The sequence below is a fragment of the Aquarana catesbeiana genome, linkage group LG12, assembly GCF_042186555.1.
Source record: "Aquarana catesbeiana isolate 2022-GZ linkage group LG12, ASM4218655v1, whole genome shotgun sequence".
In the NCBI taxonomy this organism is placed as follows: Eukaryota; Metazoa; Chordata; class Amphibia; order Anura; family Ranidae; genus Aquarana; species Aquarana catesbeiana.
The window spans coordinates 129,426,444-129,442,865 of NC_133335.1; the positions used below are offsets into that span (position 1 = coordinate 129,426,444).

Here is a 16,422-nt window from a genome sequence, read left to right on the forward strand (position 1 = left end):
TCTTCGATGTTATGGCTCAACTTTATGTAGATCCACAGCTATCTGCAACTGCGGAAAACGCACTTCATACGTTACAGCAAGGTCGCAGGGCAGCAGAGGACTATGTTGCAGAATTTAGACGTTGGAGTGCTGACACCATCTGGAATGATGCTGCCCTCTGCTACCAGTTTCGTATGGGACTGTCAGACCCACTAAAGGACGAACTAGCCCAGGTTGGGGTGCCCCAAACTCTAGATGCACTCATTAATCTGGCTATACAGATTGACCAACGTCTGCAAGAGTGCAGATCTGAAAAGGCCACGGGTCAACCTCGTCCTACCTGGATGTTGCCAAGAGTTCCCAGCTTCTTCAACACAGCTCCACCGGTGCAGTCAGCTCCCGCTCCTGACACATCCGAATCTAAGCAGTTGTGCGTGCTACGTGGGAGAGGAACGCCAACGACATAGTCTGAACAACCTGTGCATGTACTGTGGGGAACCTTGGGCACTATGTGAGATCCTGTCCGGCCAAGCTCCGTAAGTGCCTCTCAATTTCTGCTGACCGCACTCTTGCTGTAACCAACACTTCTTCTCACTTTGCTCTCCCCGTTCTGTTGCAGCTCCCCGGAAGGAACATCCAGGTATCTGCCATCATTGATTCAGGAGCATGTAGCTGCTTCATGGACTCTACCTTCGCAGGTAAACATTTGATCCCTTTATTGCCCAAGGCTCAAGGACTTTTAGTACATCTAGCCGATGGGTCTGCCATCAAGTCGGGTCCTGTCACACAGGAGACAACGCCTCTACCAGCCACCATTGCCAATCTCCACGAAGAACTGTTGTGTCAGATATCATCATGTCACCACTGTTTCCAGTTATTCTTGGCATGCCCTGGCTACAGGCCCAAAACCCTCACATCAACTGGGCCACCAGAGAAGTCACCTTCCCTTCTCCTTACTACCATCAACACTGCCTTCAAGAAGTTGACAATAACTCTTACTCTTTGATGTGTCTGGACTCTGAGGTTCGCCAATCAATCCCTGTGGCATACCACGACTTCTTGGATGTCTTCAGTAAAAAAGGGTGCAGAGACTCTTCCTCCCTACCAAGTCTATGACTGTCCTATTAAACTCCTTCCAGGGGCTGAGGTGCCTTTTGGAAGAATTTTCCCTCTAACTGAACTAGAGCTGGGTACACTCAAAGAATACATTGATGACAATCTAAAGAAGGGGTTCATCCGCCCATCCACATCTCCAGCAGGAGCTGGCATCTTCTTCGTGGAAAAGAAGGACCACACTCTACGGCCTTGTGCTGATTATCGATATGTATAGCAGGATATCTGCGCTAAACCCAATAAACAAATGAAAATGTGTGTAGATATAAATCAAAACAAGAATATATATATATATATATATATATATATATATATATATATATATATATATATATATATATATATATATATATATATATATATATATATATATATATATATAAGATACAAGTGTACAAAAAAAGGTGCTGCATCTAAAACTTAAACATTCCGTCCATAAACGTGTGTATCCAATAAAGATGCGCAATCCCAAAAAACTCAAACTAAAAAAACACACAAAAGCCCCAGCATGCGCTCAACTAAACCAATGAGCTCAAACAGGTGCAAATATGCAAAAACATACAAAGGGAAAATATAGTCCAAAAAAGTGCAAAATTCAATGTGGACAATCAGGACGAACTTTTCAGCAAGACAAACATTTTTTCTGTTCATCAAATAGAGAAAAAAACATCGCCGCTTACCAGATGTGATCAATCTCAAATTATAGAGATCGGATAGACACACACAGGAAGGATCACTTGGCAACAGGCGTTCACATCCACAGGCTTCTCAAACAACAGGATCCCTCCTCCAGCAGCGATCTTTGCTCTGTGTACACACGCCTCTCTGAGCCTTCTAATGCCATAGGTTCCTCCCCGGGATGTGTTTATAAAATGGAAAGAAAAGGCTTCATGGTGCAGTACTCCAGTTTAAAAGATATTCATTCTTAAAAAATCATGAGCACTGACATCCAAAATAAGAAACGGTATTCAGTGTGTTCTAAAACTAGCCGCGGCTCATGCCAGCCTGCTGGTGCGCAGTGATGTCAAGATCTGTAGCTCCGCCCAACGCATTTCCCCATACAAGGCTTAGACTGGGAAAGGAGGCTGCGTCTGGACATCACACACCACGCTATTTATAGACAGACAGGAGAGACACCAGAACTGCCATTATGCGCTACTTCCTGGCGTGTCATTAGATATACACTGAACATATTGTTACCAATTATTTTTTTTTAAATGAACATAGGTTTATGCAGCAAAATATAGTAAACCATCACTTATATATGATATATAAGAACATGTCATACATTAAAAAATGCATGTAATAAAAAGGCATATAATAAAAAGGACAGGCCAACATACATATCTTTGCCTTCAACTATTGTACACTGGAATCATTTATACATACAAATAAGGGGAACAATATACATATAACTATAAAACAACATATGAAAAAAACATGCATTTGTCCACCCCCTATATGTACTGAGGGTGAGTATGTTATATTTAGAGAAAGGGAAGATACATTTATCGTACCACCATATAAGCAACTCCCAACAGACCGGGATTACCTCCATCCAAAAAAATGTAATAATTACTTAAAATGAACCCATATAAATAAAAAATGTATATGACAGCAACATATGAATTACACATAAAGAAATGCAAGCTGCAAACACAGCATTCACAAATTATGCATATAGGAATATCAAGGAAGAACTATGTTGAAAACAAGCATTGTACCTCTACACTTGCACACAAGGCATGCACAAAATCAAATAGATTCAGTGTGCAAAAATGTGAGCCGAAAAATAAATGTGCGCTATTCTGCGTAGAATTACACGCAAAAAGAAAACATATTCCTATATGCATAATTTGTGAATGTTGTTTGCAGCTTGCATTATTTTTAAGTGTAATTCATATGTTGCTGTCATATACATTTTTATTTATATGGGTTCATTTTAAGTATAACATACTCACCCTCAATACCTATAGGGGCTGGACAAATGCATGTTTTTTTCATATGTTGTTTTATAGTTATATGTATATTGTTCCCCTTATTTGTATGTATAAATGATTCCAGTGTACAATAGTTGAAGGCAAGGATATGTATGTTGGCCTGTCCTTTTTATTATATGCCTTTTTATTACATGCATTTTTTAATGTATGACATGTTCTTATATATCATATATAAGTGATGGTTTACTATACTTTGCTGCATAAACCCATGATCATCTTTAAAAAAATAATTGGTAACAATATGTTCAGCATATATCTAATGACATGCCAGGAGGTAGCGCATAATGGTGGTTACGGCGTCTCTCCTGTCTGTGTATAAATAGCGTGGTGTGTGACGTCCAGACGCAGCCTCCTTTCCCAGTCGAAGCTTTGTATGGCGTCGGGCGGAGCTACAGATCTTGACGTCACTGCGCACCAGTGGGCTGGCATGAGCCGCGGCTGGATTTAGAACACACTGAATACCGTTTTTTATTTTGGATGTCAGTGCTCATAATTTTTTATCTTTTAAACTGGAGTACTGCACCATGAAGCCTCTTCTTTCCATTTTATAAACACATCCTGGGGAGGAACGTATGGCATTAGAAGGCTCCAAGAGGAGTGTGTAAACAGAGCAAAGACAGCATGCTGGAGGAGGGATCCTGTTGTTGGAGAAGCCTGTGGATGCGAACGCCTGTGGCCAAGTGATCCTTCCTGTGTGTGTCTATCCAATCTCTATAATTTGAGATCCATCACATCTGGTAAGCGGCGCTGATTTTTTCTCTATTTGATGAACAGAAAAGACGTTTGTCTTGCTGAAAAGTTCTTCCCGATTGTCCACATTGAATTTTGCACTTTTTTGGAGTATATTTTCACTTTGTACGTTTTTGCATATTTGCACCTATTTGAGCTAATTGGTTTAGTTGAGCGCATGCTGACACTTGTGTGCTTTTTTTGTTTGAGTTTTTTGGGATTGTGCATCTTTATTGTATTGATTATCGCAAACTTAATAAAATCACCATTAAGAATCGCTATCCTCTCCCTTTAGTACCCAAATTATTTCAGAGACTTGGGGCTGCTGTCATCTTTACCAAACTTGACCTTCGGGGGTCCCCATCAGGAAAAGCGACGAATGGAAGACAGCTTTTCGCACCCGATTCAGACTTTTCGAATACCTGGTGATGCCATTCGGACTATGCAATGCCCCTGCCCCCTTCCAAAACGTTATCAATTATATTTTCCGAGACTACCTAGACCTGTTTGTCATTGTCTACCTGGATGACATTCTAAATTTCTCTTCCTCCATTGACAGTCATCGCAAACATGTCAAATGTGTGTTGGGTCGGCTCCAGCAGCAAGGCCTATACCCCAAACCTGAAAAATGCAAATTTGAACAGCAAAGTATACAATTTCTGAGACTTATTATCTCAAATGGAGGGCATTAAGATGGATCCCCAAAAGATTTCCGCTATCTTAGAATGGCCAGTCCCTGCAGACAAGAAGGGGATTCAATGGTTCGTGGGATTTGCAAACTTTTACCGGAAGTTCATTAAAGGGTTCTCAGCCATCATCTCCCCCATTACGCAGTTGACCAAGCAGGGAATCCAGTTCCACTGGACTCTTGAGGCTCAAGTTGCCTTTGATGCCCTCAAAAGACTGTTCACCTTTTCTTCCGTGTTAAAACACCCTGACTCTACCTTACCATTTGTTCTGGAAGTTGATGCTTCTGAAGTTGCTGTCGGTGCAGGGATCCAAGGCTCTTCTGTTCCCCATTGCCTTCTTCTCCCATAAGCTATCTGCCATTGAGAGGAACTATAACGTGGAGGACCGAGAACTGATGGCGATAAAAGCCGCACTGGAGGAGTGGCGATATCTGTTGGAAGGGGCAGCTCACCTGATTATAATTTATACTGACCATAAGAATCTGGAATACCTGAGAACTGCAAAGATTAAGGCCACGTCAAGCCAGGTGGGCATTATTCTTTTCCAGATTCTCCTTCCATGTCACCTACCGGCCCGTCCTGAAGAACAAAAAACCAGACGCCTTGTCTCGCATGTTCAATGACTCTAAAACAACTGTATCCCCAGATACCATTCTGCCCGCAGAAATTTTTCTTTTAATACTAGAAGATCTACTATGCCGAGTCAAACAGGCTTCCGTTGAAGTTCCCCCTCCCCTGAAGCAAAGTTGCTAGCAAAAGATGGCCTGTTTTGGCACGATGACAAAATCTTCATACCTGAGAGTCTCCAGGTCACCATACTTGAACTCTGTCATGACCATATGTTAGCCAGGCACTTTGGCACATCCAAGACATCTTATCTGGTACAACACACATTCTGGTGGCCTCAAGTAGCAAAAGACTGTAAAAAATATGTGGAATCTTGCACCACCTGTATCCGAAGCAAGAGTAATAGAACCAAGGCCTGGGGCATGCTTAAACCATTACCTGTTCCAGATAGGCCTTGGAAACTGATATCCATGGACTTCATTGTAGAACTTCCTCCCGCAGAGGGTCATACCCCCATCTTCGTGTTGATGGACTAGCTGTCCAAGATGGCACACTTCATTCCAGTGAAAGGAACAGCTTTAGCCCCCAAAACAGCGCAAGTCTTCATCAGGGAAATTGTTAAACTTTCACGGAGTGCTGGCTAACATCTGCTTAGACAGGGAAATACAGTTCACCTCCAGGTTCTGGAAAGCATTATGCAAATCCCCTGGCATCGAATCATCATTTTCCTCAGCCTACCATCCATAGACAAAACGGGCAGACGGAGAGGACCAACCAGACCCTCAAACATTACCTATGTTGTTTTTCTTCCCTTTCTCAAGACGACTGGATCTCCCTGCTACCGTTAGCTGAGTTTGCTTACAACAACTCTACCCACTCCACCAAAAAAAAAAACCCTTTCTTTGCCAACTATAGGTGCCATCCATAATTCCTGCCTAATTTCATTCCAGAATGTTCTGTGCCAGCTGTTCTCAAGACTGTAAACTTCTTCAGCACCAATAACAATTTACTACAAGATACTACATGACTAAAGCACAGGAACTCAACAAAGAGACCTTTGACAAGAAAAGACGGGGAGAATTGATTCTGGAACCTGGAGACCAGGTATGGCTGTCCACAGTAAACCTAAGGCTAGCTTACCCTTCAAGAAAGTTGGGCCCTAGGTTTGTGGGTCCTTTTCCAGTAAAAAGAAGGAACAATGAGGTGGCCTACAAGCTGGAACTGCCGGATTCATTTCGGGTACACCCCGTTTTTCATGTCTCTTTATTAAAAACCTGCTGTTTCCAACTCTTTCCTAGGACAAGATATGGGTCCTCCTGAACCCGTAGTGATCAATGGGGAAGAAGAATTTCGAAGTGGAAGCAATCATGGATTGTAGAAGGAGAAACAACCAAGTTCAATTTCTTATCAAACGGAAGGGGTATGGACCAAAAGAGTGAAGGTATTACCTGAAGGTAATATCCACGCCAAGACTGATCCAATCCTTCAAGGAGGTCCCACCCTGGGAAATTGGCCCAGTTGGGCATCCGGAGGCTGCCCTTTGGGGGGGGGGGGGGACAATGTCAGGAAAGGCTTGCTGGGAGCAGTAGTTCTATACAAGCTGGTGTGCGATTGCGGGTGCCTATGCGCAAGCTCGTATGTAAGCGCGCGATCCCCAGTGCCAGGTAGGCTATTTTAACTCAGCTGTTACACTAAAGCTCTGCTGTCTGATCTACAGCATTCCCTGTGAGTTACTTGCTTATCTGATCTGTTCCTGTGATTACCCGGCTTGCCCTGTGACTACCGCTGCTATCCACCTGCATCTGACCCGGCCTGTCCACGACCTTGCACCTGCCTTATCCTCTGGTCCATCCGTGCCTACCTGTTACCGACCCGGCTTGTCCAGTGACTCTGCTCCTGCCTCCTGCATCTGTTCCAGTACTGTCTGTCTGTGTATGACCCGGCCTGCCTGACTTTCCTGTGTTCCAGTCCCTGGAACCTCCTCTCTGTATCCTGTGAGTGTCTTCCTGATAGAAGCCAGTTCCAGTCATTAGCCAAGTCTGCTGTCTCCACTCTACTGACCCCCAGCTATAGCATCATCCAGAACTCCAGGCCTACCTTCCAGTTGTTGATCCTGCCAGGCACTCGTGCTACCTTGTACTCCCGCGCCTCCTGTTCACTCTATCAGGGGGCGCGAGTCAGGGGCGTAAGAGAGGCCTCCCTCTGCATATCGGGCTCATTTACTAGGTACGTGACACATTCTTACAATACAGCATTTCTTCACACCTGCCTAAAACTGTTGCACAGTACTGTGAGAGCAACCATTGCTGCTCTTTATACTTTGATCATTAAAGGTTTACCTGTAACTGCATAAACCATGGCCTTTTCTGTTTTTCTCTTGTTTATGTATACAGGCTGTAAGACAGTGTTTCAGCATAGCATGCAGGCATGTTCTAAGACCGCCACAAAAGAGCAGGTGTATTACAGTAATTCCTGAATAGAAATCTGAAGCACCACACAGATAGCTTTGCTTCCTGTGCAAGCCTTTATTTCTAAGATTTGGCTCGAGAGTGCCTTTAAAATATGGTTTTCAGTTGGTCTTTTTAAAGTGTACATTTGCCCAGACTATGGACGTTATACTACTTATATATTCTTAGACAGCAAAGGAGTAGCTGTTTTTAATATTAAAGTGATACTAAAGTCTCAATTTTTTTATCTTTAAAAATAACAAACATGTCATACTTACCTGCTCTATGCAGTTGGTTTTGCACAGAGCAGCCCAGATCCTCCTCTTCTCGGGTCCCTCTTCAGGGCTCCTGACCCCTCCCTCCTGTTCAGTGCCCCCACAGCAAGAAGCTTGCTATAGGGACACCCGGGCGAGCAGCAGCTCCAGGTGTCCATTCAGACAAGGAGCCGTGGTTCAGCCCTGCCCCCTCTCTCTCCTGATTGGCTGACTTTGATTGACACCAGCGGAAGCCAATGGCGCCACTGCTATGTCTCAGCCAATCAGGAGGGAGAGATCGAACGGCCAAAGCATTTGTGCACTTTGCTGGATAGAGATGGGCTCAGGTAAGTATTAGGGGGAGCTGCCACACACAGAAGATTTTTTATCTTAATGCAAAGAATGCATTAAGAAAAAAACCTTCTGCCTTTACAACCACTTTAAGTTAATAATTCTCAAAGATCCTTAACCACTTCCCAACCACCTGCCATACATATACTGTGGCAAGGTGGCGCTATTGTGCAAAAACATGTACCTGTATGTGATTTTGTCAATAGCCACTGGGAGGCACACGCACGCCGCTAGAGCTGCGACCGCACGCTTATTGGTCACACAGGGAGCCAACCAGCAGGCCTGGCAGAAATTGCCTCGATCACTCCCCGCAGAGACAGAAAGGTGGTCTGCCGATGTAAACAAGCAAACCGCCGTGCTGTCAGACATTGAGCCCATCCCCCCACACAGTTAGAAACCCACTGAGGGAACATTGTTAACCCTTTGATCGCCCCTGATGGTAACCCCTTCCATGCCAGTGTCATTTATATAGCATCAGTGCATATTTTTAGCACTAATCACTGTAATAATGTCAATGGTTCCCTAAAAAGTGTCAAAAAGTCAGCTAGATGTACGATCTGTCTGCTGCAATCCCGCTAAAAACCGCTGATAGCCGCAATTACAAGTAAAAAATAAATAAAATAAAAATGACATAAAAATATGCCCTATTTTGTAGACGCTATAAAACTTTTGTGCAAACCAATCAATATACGCTTATTGGGGTTTTTTTACCAAAAATATGTAGCAAAATACATATTGGCCTAAATTGATGAAGAAATTAGATTTTTTAAATTTTTTTATTGTATATGTATTATAGCAGAAAGTAAAAAAATTTTTTTTTTTTTTTTTTCAAAATTGCCACTCTTTTTTTTTTATTTTGTTTATAGTGTAAAAATTAGACCCGCAAAGGTGATCAAATACCACCAAAAGAAAGCTTTATTTGTGGGAAAAAAAAGGACAATTTTATTTGGGTCCAGCGTCCCATGACCGCACAATTGTCAGTTAAAGTAAGATCGCTATCATGTCCCCTCTCAAGCATCTCAACTCCAGCGAGAATAAATTCAGTGGTTGTAGTCGCTCCTCGTAATTGAGGTCCTACAATCCCTTTATCAATATCGTTACCTTCTTTGGACTCTCTGTAGCACATCCCTTCTAAGGACTAGTGACCAGAACTGGATGGAATACTCCAGATATGGCCGGACCAGAGTTTTATAAATCGGCAGGATTATAGTTTTATCTCTGGAGTATATACCCTTTTTATGCATGCTATTATTCTGCCAGCTTTTATAGCTGCAGCTTGACATTGCATGCTATTGCTCAGTCTGTCTTCCACTAGAACCCCCAGATCTTTCTAGATCCTCGATTCCCCCAAAGGTTTTCACCCTAGTGAGTAGTTGGAGTTTGCTTTTAGCCCCCTATGTGCATTACCTTACATTTCTCCACATTGACCTCATTTGCCATGTAGTTGCCCACTCCATTATTTTCTTCAGGTCTTTAAAAGCTTTCTTTAAAATTTCTATATCCTGATGTGAAGTTATTGCCCTGTTCAATTTTGTGTCGTACGCAAAAACCGAGATTGAGCTACGTTTCCCGTTCTCTATATCATTTATGAATAAATTAAGCAGAATTGGTCCCAAGACAGAACTTAGGGGTACCCCACTTACCACTCCAGACCAGTCGGAGTACACGTTATTAATCACTACACTTTGGAAGCTCCCCTGTAACCAGCTTTCTATCCAAGAACAAACCTTATGGTCCATGCCTGCAGACCTCAGCTTGTAGATAAAGCTTTTTTTGGGGAACTGTATCGAATGCTTTTGCAAAATCTAGATACACCACATCCACAGGCTCCCCCCATCTAAACGACAGCTCACTTCCTCGTAGAATGTTAACAGATTGGTCTGGCAAGAACGACCCTTCGTAAACCGATGCTGATTACTAGTAATGATACTATTTTCATTAGCAAATTCTTGGATATGTCTCTGCCTTTTTTGAATATTGGTACCACATTGGCTTTTCTTCAATCAGCTGGTACAATTCCTGTCAGTATGCTGTCCACAAAGATTAGGAACAATGGTCTAGCTATAACCCGACAGTTCTTTGTGGACTCTCGGGTGTAAGCCATCTGGTCCTGGTGATTTATTCGTGTTAAGCTTATCAAGTCTTTCCTTGATTCCAGACTCTGTTAGCCACGAGGGTATGTCCTGTGATGTGCTACTAACAATACTGTTGTGGTCAGTTATACCCCTCCTGTTCCCATGTAAAAACAGAGGAGAAAGCATTTAGTACAGTGACCTTCACTGTGTCATCTGTAACCATCCTCCCTTTATTGTCTTTTATGTGGGAAAGTGCTCGGATTTTGCTTTTTTACTGTTAATATAGTTAGGTCCATATATATTTGGACACATTCACAATTTTCATACTTTTGGCTCTGTATGCCACCAGAATAAAATAAACAAAACAATACAATACAGAAGTGCAGAGTTTCAGCTTTAATTCAAGAAGTTGAACATAAATATCAAGTACAAATTTTAGGAACTGCAACAGTCTTTATACCCAGTTCCCCCTTTCTCATGGGCCTCAAATGTAATTGGACAAATGAATATAATCACAAATAAAATGTTAATTTTTTTATATTTTTTTTGAGAATCCTTTATTGACAATGACTGCTGAAGTCTAGAACCCATGGACATTACCAAAGACTGGGTTTTCTCCTTTCTGATGCATTGCCAGGCACGAACTGCAGCTGTCTTCAGTTGTTCTTCATGGGTCTTTCTGCCTTTACTTTTGCCTTCAGCAAGTGAAATGCATGCTCAATTTAGTTGAGATCAGGAGATTGACTCAGCCATTGCAGAATATTCCACTTCTTTTCCTTCAAAAGCTCCTGGGTTGCTTTTGCAGTGTGTTTTGTACGATTGTCCATCTGTACTGTGAAGCGCCGTCCAATCAACTTTGCTGCATTTGGCTGAATCTGGGCCGACAGTATATCTCTAAACACTGCAGAACTCATTCGGCTCCTTCTGTCACATCATCAATAAACACCAATGACCCAGTGCCACTGGAAGCCATGCATGCCCATGCCATCACACTGTCTCCGCCATGTTTTACAGATGACATTGTGTGCTTTGGGTCATGAGCGGTTCCAAGCCTTCTCCACACTTTTTTCTTCCCGTCATTCTGTACAGATTAATCTTAGTTTCATCCGTCCAAAGAAAGCTTTTCCAGAACTGGTCTGGCTTTTTTAGATTATTTTTTAGCAAAGTCTAATCTGGCTTTTCTATTCTTCAGGCTTATGAACTGGTTGCACCTTGTGGTGAACCCTCTGTATTTGCTATCATGAAGTCTTCTCTTGATTGTAAACTTTGACAATGATACGCCCACCTCCTGGAGAGTGTCCTTCACTTGTCTGGAGGTTGTGAATGGGTTTTTCTTTAACTTAGAGAGGATCCTGCGATCATCTACCACTGTTGTCTTCTGGGGACGTCCAGGCCTTTTATGTTGCTGAGCTCACCAGTGAGCTCTTCTTTCCTCAGAATGTACCAAACTGTTGATTTGACCAATCCTAATGTAGCTGCTATCTCTCTGATGAATTTGTTTCATTTTTGAAGCCTTACAATGGCCTGTTTCACTTGCATGGACAGCTCCTTTGAACACATGATGTAGGTTCACAGCAATAGATTCCATATGCAAATACCACACTTAGAATCAACTTCAGACATTTTAACTGCTTAATTGATGAATAATTAGAGAGGAGCAGCCCACACCTGGCCATGAAAACAGCTTTTGAATCAATTGTCCAATTACTTTTGGTACATTGAAAAAGAGGGAATGGCTATTTTTAAGAGCTGTAATTCCTAAACCCTTCCTCCAATTTGGGTGTACATACCCTCAAAATAAACATGAGAGTGTGCACTTTCAGCCCATATCCATTATATAACTTAGCTTGAATATGTTTTGGTAAATACCTGAAAAAAACTAAAATTGTGCCTGTGTCCAAATACAGTATCTCACAAAATTGAGTACACCCCTTACATTTTTGTAAATATTTTATTATATCTTTTCATGTGACAACACTGAAGAAATTACACTTTGCTACAATGTAAAGTAGTGAGTGTACAGCTTGTATAACAGTGTAAATTTGCTGCACCCTCAAAATAACTCACACAGCCATTAATGTTTAAACCGCTGGCAACAAAATTAGTACACCCCAAGTGAAAATGTCCAAATTGGGCCCAAAGTGTCAATATTTTGTGTGGCCACCATTATTTTCCAGTACTGCCTTAACCCTCTTGGGCATGGAGTTCATCAGAGCTTCACAGGTTGCCACTGGAGTCCTCTTCCACTCCTCCATGATGATATCATGGAGCTGGTGGATGTTAGAGACCTTGCGCTCCTCCACCTTCCGTTTGAGGATGCCCCACAGATGTTCAATAGGGTTTAGGTCTGGAGACATGCTTGGCCAGTCCATAACCTTTACCCTCAGCTTCTTTAGCAAGGCAGTGGTCGTCTTGGAGGTGTGTTTGGGGTTGTTATGTTGGAATACTGCCCTGCGGCCCAGTCTCTGAAGGGAGGGGGATCATGCTTTGCTTCAGTAGGTCACAGTACATGTTGGCATTCATGGTTCCCTCAATGAACTGTATCTCCCCAGTGGCGGCAGCACTCATACAGCCCCAGACCCTGACACTCCTACCACCCTGCTTGACTGTAGGCAAGACACACTTGCCTCACCTGTTTGCCGCCACACACACTTGACACCATCTGAACCAAAAAAGTTTAGCTTGGTCTCATCAGACCACAGGACATAATTCCAGTAATCGATGTCCTTAGTCTGTCTTCAGCAAACAGTTTGCAGGCTTTTTTGTTCATCATCTTTAGAAGAAACTTCTAAAGATGGGACGACAGCCATGCAGACCAATTTGATGCAGAGTATGGCGTATGGTCTGAGCACTGACAGGCTGACCCCCCACTCATTCAACCTCTGCAGCAATGCTGGCAGCACTCATGCATCTGTTTCCCAAAGACAACCTCTGGATATGATGCTGAGCAATGCACTCAACTACTTTGGTCGACCATGGCGAGGCCTGTACTGAGTGGAACCTGTCCTGTTAAACCGCTGTATGGTCTTGGCCACCGTGCTGCACCTTAGTTTCAGGGTCTTGGCAAACTTCTTATAGCCTAGGCCATCTTTATGTAGAGCAACAATTTCAGATCCTCAGAGAGTTCTTTGCCATGAAGTGCCATGTTGAACTTCCAGTGACCAGTATAAGAGAGTGAGAGCGATAACATCAAAATTGAACACAACTGCTCCCCATTCACACCGTAACACTAACGAGTCACATAACACCGGGGAGGAAAAATGTCCCAATTTGGACATTTTCACTTATGGGTGTACACTTTTTGTTGCCAGCGGTTTAGACATTAATGGCTGTGTGTTGAGTTACTTTGAGGGGACAGCAAATTTACACCGTTATACAAGCTGTACACTCACTACTTTACATTGTAGCAAAGTGTCATTAATTCAGTGTTGTCACATGAAAAGATATAATAAAATATTTACAAAAATGTGAGGGGTGTACTCTCTTTTGTGAGATAATGTATATGGACCAAACTGTATCTGAAAAATTCCCTGGGATTTTTTCTACTCTCCTCTGCCTTCTGTCTTTCGTAGTCTTTTTTAGCCGCCCCAATTTCCTTCTTACACTTCTTATTGCATGTCTTGTGGTGTTGGAATGCTGACAATGCCCCCTCCAATTTATTATTTTTTAAAGGCCATTTTTTTTCCTCTAATAAGAATTTTTTAACGTTACGATTTAACGTCCCCCCCAAAGTCCATACCAGACGAGTGAGTGCCCCCCTCCTGGACCATACCAGGCCACATGTTCTCAACATGGGGGGTGTGGGAGCTTTGGGGCAGGGGGGGCTCTGTGCCCCCCTACCCGGAAAGCACCTTGTCCACATGTTGATAGGGACAAGGGCCTTTTCCCCGACAACCATAGACCGTGGTTGTGGAGGTCTACGGGCAGGGGGCTTATCGGAATCTGGGGGGCCCCCCTTATCCTGGCTCCTCCCTATGTGAAGGCGTATGGGGTATATTGTACCTCTACTCATTTACCCCAAAAAAGGCAGTGTAGTGTAAATAAAAACAAGAGACGATTTTTACAAGTCCCTTATTAAAAATCTTAAAAAAACTTTACGACTGGAGGAAAAGAGATTTCATCTCCAAATACGGAAAAATTTCTTCACAGTAAGAGCTGTGAAAATGTGGAATAGACTCCCGCCAGAGGTGGTTCTGGCCAGCTCAGTAGATTGCTTTAAGGCCTGGATACTTTCCTAAATGTACATAATATAACTGGGTACTAGCATTTATAGGTAAAGTTGATCCAGGGAAAATCCGATTGCCTCTTGGGGGATCAGGAAGGAATTTTTTCCCCTGCTGTAGCAAATTGGAGTATGCTCTGCTGGGGTTTTTCGCCTTGCTCTGGATCAACTGTGGGTATAGAATTGGGTCTATTGGATTGTACAATTTTTTTTTTATGTTTTTTTTTGTTTTTATGGTTGAACTGGATGGACTTGTGTCTTTTTTCAACCTAACTATGTAACTATGTGATCTTCTTCCGGTCTTCTCCACCACTGCAAACTCCCTCTACACCGGACTACCTAAAAACCAGATTGCAAGCCTACAACTCATCCAAAACCTGCGAGAAAATAAAACGCTACTTACCTAATCACAGTCTCCTCCACATCCCCAAATCCCGCTACAAATCAAAGGGAGAACAAAGATTCGCAGTCCAAGGACCACCATCAGGCCTTCAGGAAAAAACTCAAGACCTACCTCTTCTAACAAGCTGGACTACATAGGACGGACCAAGCGCCTTGAGGTGATTCAGTTCATTCATTCACTGCTGTCTTCTACTCCTCTAACGCTGTCCTCCCGTCTTTGTGCCAGCTCCGCTGTCTGCTGGTTTTTATATAGCCATGGGGCATGGTCATCCGATTACATCACCATGAGACTCCCATCCCTGTGATGTCACATGACGGAAAGACAGCAGCGGAGAAGACCGAAGGAAGAAGACCGAATGGGAAAACACAGGAGAAGACCGGAGGAAGATTTAAAAAAAAAAAAAGGGACTTGTCAAACTACAATGCCTTTTTTGGGTGAATGGGTAGGTACCCCATACTCATTCACATGGGGGGGCTGGGATACGATAACCCCCCTGTCTGCAGACCCCCACAACCATAGCCCAGGGTTGTCGTGAAGAGGCCCTTGTTCCCAAAGCCCTCCTGCCCCAAAGCATCCACACCCCCATGTTGAGGGCATGTGGCCTGGTATGGTCGGGGGGGCTTACCAATTCCCCCCCTTTCTTGACCTGATGGGCTGCATGCATGGATAAGGGTCTGGTATGGATTTTGGGGGGACTCCACACTTTTTTTTTTTTTTGACGCGGGGTTTGCCCTCAAAATCCATACCACCCATGGGTCTGGTATGGTCTTGAGTGGGGACCCCACACTGTTTTCTTTTTCCATTTTGGCGTGGGGTTCCTTTCAAGAGCCATACCAGACTCAAAGGGCCTGGTATTGATCTTAGGGGGGACCCCACGCCGTTTTTTTTTTTTTGCAATTCTGGCATGGGGTTTTCTCTTGAAGATCCTCAGAGCACAAGATGATCTGACTTGGATGCAACTTCTATTCAAATCAATGTACTGAAAGTCAGATCAGGAGACGGCTTTCACAGGGAACCATTCATTTTCAATAGAGGCAGAGAAACGCTGCTAAAAGCTAATGCGGCTAAACGCGCATTAACGCCCATGCAAAAAGCTGCTAAAAGCACATTCTTACAGTCCCTTTTTTCTGGTTGGTAGTGGCTTTGCAGCTAATTGTTTTTTAACTCATGAGGCCTAAGAGCTTTGGAGACAGTTAGTCGCCTTAGACCTGCACAAACTTGAAAAATGTGTTTTGGAAGAGATAGTCGTTAACCCACTTTACTTACCCTGGAGACTTGAGCACATCGACAAAGTGTAACAACATCTAAGAAGGAGAAAATCCTAGGACAAAAAAAAAAAAGAAGAATCACCTTTTAAAGTGTCAAACCACAGCTGACTTGGGTCAGCCTGAAGTAAACTAAATGGATATACAGATTATGCATCTGATACATAGATTTTGCACCAGTTTAACTATATATTACATTAATTTATGACAAATTTGTGAATATCAAATGTGCTCACCTAAGTAGCAGCTCCTTTGGAAGCTTCTTGTTAATAAGAGCTTCATCGTTGTTTGAGAACATCTGGTGGTATAAAGAAAACAAGGAAGTGAA

General features: G+C 43.0%; 1 protein-coding gene across 9 annotated transcripts in view; it reads right to left on the reverse strand.

The window, feature by feature from the left end:
- FBXL20 (F-box and leucine rich repeat protein 20) overlaps positions 1-16,422 on the reverse strand; it is a 592,644-nt gene that overhangs the window by 474,780 nt on the left and 101,442 nt on the right. For all 9 annotated transcript variants that reach the window (XM_073608335.1, XM_073608334.1, XM_073608339.1 and 6 more), the window contains exons 2-3: positions 16,331-16,392; positions 16,096-16,150 (exon numbers count right to left, since the gene is read on the reverse strand). In XM_073608335.1, the coding sequence (XP_073464436.1) occupies positions 16,096-16,150; positions 16,331-16,392 (117 nt within the window). The remainder of the gene's footprint in view (positions 1-16,095; positions 16,151-16,330; positions 16,393-16,422) is intronic.